Genomic DNA, 4,579 nt, shown 5'->3' on the forward strand with positions numbered 1-4,579 from the left:
GAGGATTTTTTATTGTACGCTAGCCGTAAAAATCATATTCACACAAATTAACTTGTTGTCGAGCAACATTTAGTGGCGACCGTGACAGGACACACCTGTGCACCGCAATATCGCAAAGGTTCGATTGGATTAGTTGCGCCAACTCACACCAATCGAGACATCATTTTTTTCACACCACTTCAACATCAGCTACCAAGCCTGGAATCGTTGGAGCAAGTGAAAGTCAAAGGGTCCCAGCAACCATATACATAGGTACCGTACTGTCACATATGTATATAGGTGGAGCATGTGCTAATGAAAATTTATGTGCACACTACTGAGTACATAACATTGCAAGTATAAGTATATACATACCACAAATTTGCATACCATTTACATTATAGTCAATTCGTCTATTTACTTGTGAGTATATGCTTATATATACGTACATCTGTATTATCAACGGCATTTTTTACTCTCGCACCTTTGTCAACGCTTCTCTTGAATTGCCTTGCGTTACGCACCGTTGTCGCTTAACTGGAGCGAATTAACAGAGTTAGTAATTTCGTTTGTTGAACATTTATTAAATATGGGCGAGGAAGATGAGGTTACGCATGCCAGTGCAGGCAACGATCACTCCAAAGTAGAAGCAAAACTAGTTCTACTCAGAACGCAACGAAATGTATTCGAGCGCCATATAACTAATCTCCACGACAAGGTAAATTCTGATGGTGACAAGGAGGACGCAAGAGTACTCGAATGCAGACTTCAAATTTTAGATTCGCACTATCGTCAATTATGCCAAATTCAAACGCAGATTGAGAATTTGCAAAGCACCGACACTGCACGAGCATCACAAGAAGAATTGTTTATCGCCGCAAAGGTGAAAATCATGGCTTTATTACAAGCAAAGCGTCGTCCTAGTGCACCACCCATGGCAGAAAGCTCCTTTATAAATACTAATATGACTGCTGGAGCTGCACACCATAACCGTTTGCCTAAGTTGAAGCTGCCAAGCTTTGACGGCAAGTATGCAACCTTCAAACGGTTCAAAAGCACGTTTGCAAACTTAATACACAATGACCCATACATTGCGACAATAGATAAATTCAATTATTTATTGAACTGTTTGTCTGGACCCGCACTAGAAGTTGTGCAGTCCTTTCAGATAACTGAAGATAACTACTCCAAGGCGTGGGAACGATTGGACGCTCGATACGACAACGACGTACTCATCTTTTTAGATTGAATTTCAAGTCTTTTTGCGTTACCAACGATGACACAACCCGAGGCGACGACGCTACAGAAACTCGTCGATAATGCATCCGCTATACGTGGATCTCTTCTTTCCATAGGGTCGGCCGAAGAAATCATGAACAACATAATGATACACATACTGCTTTCGAAGGTCGACGCCCAAACCAAAGCGAAGTACAACGAGCAGCAAGGTTTCGATAAACTGTCCTCATGGGAGGATTGTTGCAACACTCTAAACCGTCGATGTCAATATCTTGAGAGCCAAGGCGATCATCAGTCAGATCAGCGTGGCGCAAAGCCCAAGGTTAAACAGGCATCAACTTCAAAGACGTTTGTGACCACTAATGCGAACTGTGTGTATTGCAACTCACCGTCGCACTATATCAGCAGCTGCAATAAATTCAAGGAGTTATCCTTGCAGCAACGAATCGATTATGTACGCAAGGCTGGCATATGCTTCAACTGTCTACGAAAGACGCACTGCATGAAAGAATGCCAATCAAAATCTAGATGCAAAATTTGTCAATCAGTTCATCACACACTTCTACACAATTTTACGCAAGGTGCCAATTTACGAATGCCCGTTTCTACCGCTCCATCAAAGGTCCAAGACTCGAATAATGCTATGCCCCAATCAAGCGCCTTGTTGGTGTCACGCACTATTAAAAAGGGCATAATCCCAACTGCAATAGTCCAAATTAGAGACAAATTTGGTCAACTACACTTAGTTCGCGCATTATTAGATTCATGTTCTGAAATTAGTTTCATTACAGAGGAAACAGCAAAACTGTTGCAGCTTGAAAAGCGTCGCGTACAACAAGAAGTGAGCGGTATCGCAGGTATACGCCAAAAGATTAGTCACAACGTATTTGCAACGTTAAGGTCTCGCTGCTCAGAGTTTGAGTGGTCTTCTACATTTTCGGTAATAAAAAAGATTTGCAGAAAACCAACCTCAAGAAACAATTGACACCTCAGAATGGTGCTTACCTCCTGGAATAACTCTTGCTGATCCACAATTTTATTTATCTACCAAAGTGGATATTTTGATCAACACTATGGGATTTTTTGAGGCAATGCGAGAAGGTAAATACAACCTGGGTCCAAATATGCCCTGCTTGCTTAACTCTGCGTACGGGTGGATTGTTGGCGGAAGTATTGGGAGTGTTGATATCAGTAAGGCGCAGCAGTGTAATGTAGTTCAAGAAGCTAGCAGTCTTGAACAACTTGTTAAAAAATTTTGGGAAGTTGAAGACTGTATCACTAAACCAGCAAAATTTACTGACGAAGAACAAATGTGCGAAGAACATTTCGTCAACACAGTAAGAGTGCAGAAGGACGGCCGTCTACAAGTAAGGCTTCCTTTTAAAACAATGCCAAATGCTCTTGGCAACTCATTTGACAACGCGAGCAAACGTTTCAAAATGCTCGAGAGAAGATTTGGCCGGGATGAACAACTCAAGAATCTATACTCCGAGTTCATGAACGAGTATATCTCACTGGGTCATATGTCACTCGCACAAAATGTCAACTTAATGAAACCTCACTTTTACATACCTCATCATTGCATTTTGCGACCGCAGAGTTTAACAACAAAACTTCGCGTTGTCTTTGACGCCTCTGCGAAAACAACATCAGGACAGTCATTAAACGAATTGCTTATGGTGGGGCCAACCATTCAACAAGACTAAATTATAACGCTTCTTTCGTTTCGTTTGAATAGGTTTGCTCTCACGGGCGATATAGCCAAGATGTATCGCTAATTCGTCGTCAGCGAGCAAGATAGACTGTTTCAATTAATATTCTGGCGATCTGCGCCAACCAGCCCAACTGAAACATACACGTTAAATACTGTGACGTACGGAATGTCGGCTGCACCCTTCCTTGCAATTAGAGCACTTCATCATATCGCTGATTTGCATCAAGACGAATTTCCCATTGGAGCTAACACGCTACGCAATGATCTCTATGTGGATGATCTCTTGACGGGAGCTGAACAAATAGAAGAATTGCAATACAAAAAGAATGAACTAGTTAAATTGCTGCGGAAGGCCGGACTGCAGCTCACCAAATTTAGCAGCAATTGTAGAGAGATTACTCCCACATCCGAAAACGAAGTGTTTATTGAATTGGGTGACCATGAGGTTACAAAGGCATTAGGTATCGCATGGCAACCGAATCGTGATAATTTTGTATTCAGCTACCACGTTGAAATCAATGAACCGTGTACAAGACGCTCAATACTTTCTGTTGTTGCCCGAATTTTCGATATTCTAGGCTTAATCAGCCCTATTATAATTCGATGTAAGATCTTTATGCAAGATCTGATTCTAAAAGGACTCAATTGGGACACGCCGATTGATGAACACTCTAGCACCACATGGAAGGCTTTAACGGAAGACTTGCGAGCCTTAGCGAGGATCGAAGTCCCACGCTATGTCTTCACATCGAAAAATTACATATGCGACATACATGGCTTCGAAGACGCCTCTGAGAGAGCATATGGATGCTGCCTATACGTCCGCGCCAAATTAGCAACTGGCGTTAAGGTCAGCTTACTCGTCGCGAAGTCAAAGGTAGCACCAACTCGCGTACTTTCATTGCCCAAACTTGAACTTTGTGCTGCTGTGCTATTAAGCCGAACTTGGCGCAAATTCTCGTATAAATTAGATTCTTACATCAATACTGTACATTTCTGGACGGACTCCAAAATTGTGCTGCAGTGGATGAAAATGCACGCGTCTAAACTTCATTGCTTTGTAGCGAATAGGGTGTCGGAACTTCAAGAGCACAGCGCTAATATTGCTTGGAGACACGTTCCGTCATCAAAGAACCCGGCAGATATCATCTCACGTGGATGCCGATCAACAGACTTGGTCACTAACATGTGGTTCACGGGCCCAGACTTCCTAGCAAAATCTGACGATGAATGGCCACAACTTCACGAGCCATTGCCAGCACCAATTGAGGTACGAGCCAAGACAGTGTTAATTAGCAGAAATACAAACAGCGCTAAATCAATCATAGAGTCTCTTATAAGTGACTGTTCATCGTACATGCGAATACTTCGCATATTGACATATGTATATCGGTGTTTCAATGGTGTTCGACCAGACAACACGTTGTTAGCGACAGACCTCGTGCATATACCTGCAGCGGAGTTAAACGACACATTTTGGAAAATCATTGCGCAAATTCAGCGATCTTCATACTCAATTGAAATGAGCGCATTGAAGGAAAACAAATCTTTACAATCCAGCTTGCAACGCCTTGCTCCGTTTTTGCACGAAATGAAGTTACGCAATACTACAGTATGTGTGATGAGAGTAGGTGGTCGGTTAGCTAA

At 42.4% G+C, this 4,579-nt stretch overlaps 2 protein-coding genes across 2 annotated transcripts; both read left to right on the forward strand.

Moving 5' to 3' along the window:
* The first annotated feature begins 568 nt into the window (after positions 1–568).
* On the forward strand, positions 569–1,228 carry LOC118755190. The gene has a single exon (XM_036490041.1). The coding sequence runs from the start codon at positions 569–571 to the stop codon at positions 1,226–1,228; it is 660 nt and encodes a 219-aa protein (XP_036345934.1).
* Positions 1,229–1,255: 27 nt separating this feature from the next.
* On the forward strand, positions 1,256–2,924 carry LOC118755191. The gene is made up of 2 exons (XM_036490042.1): positions 1,256–2,075; positions 2,272–2,924. Exons 1-2 carry the CDS (start codon positions 1,256–1,258, stop codon positions 2,922–2,924), a joined length of 1,473 nt encoding a protein of 490 aa, XP_036345935.1.
* Positions 2,925–4,579: the final 1,655 nt, after the last annotated feature.

Source organism: Rhagoletis pomonella, unplaced genomic scaffold (assembly GCF_013731165.1).
Source record: "Rhagoletis pomonella isolate Grant_MI unplaced genomic scaffold, Rhpom_1.0 Rhpom_scaffold_05589, whole genome shotgun sequence".
Taxonomy (NCBI): Eukaryota; Metazoa; Arthropoda; class Insecta; order Diptera; family Tephritidae; genus Rhagoletis; species Rhagoletis pomonella.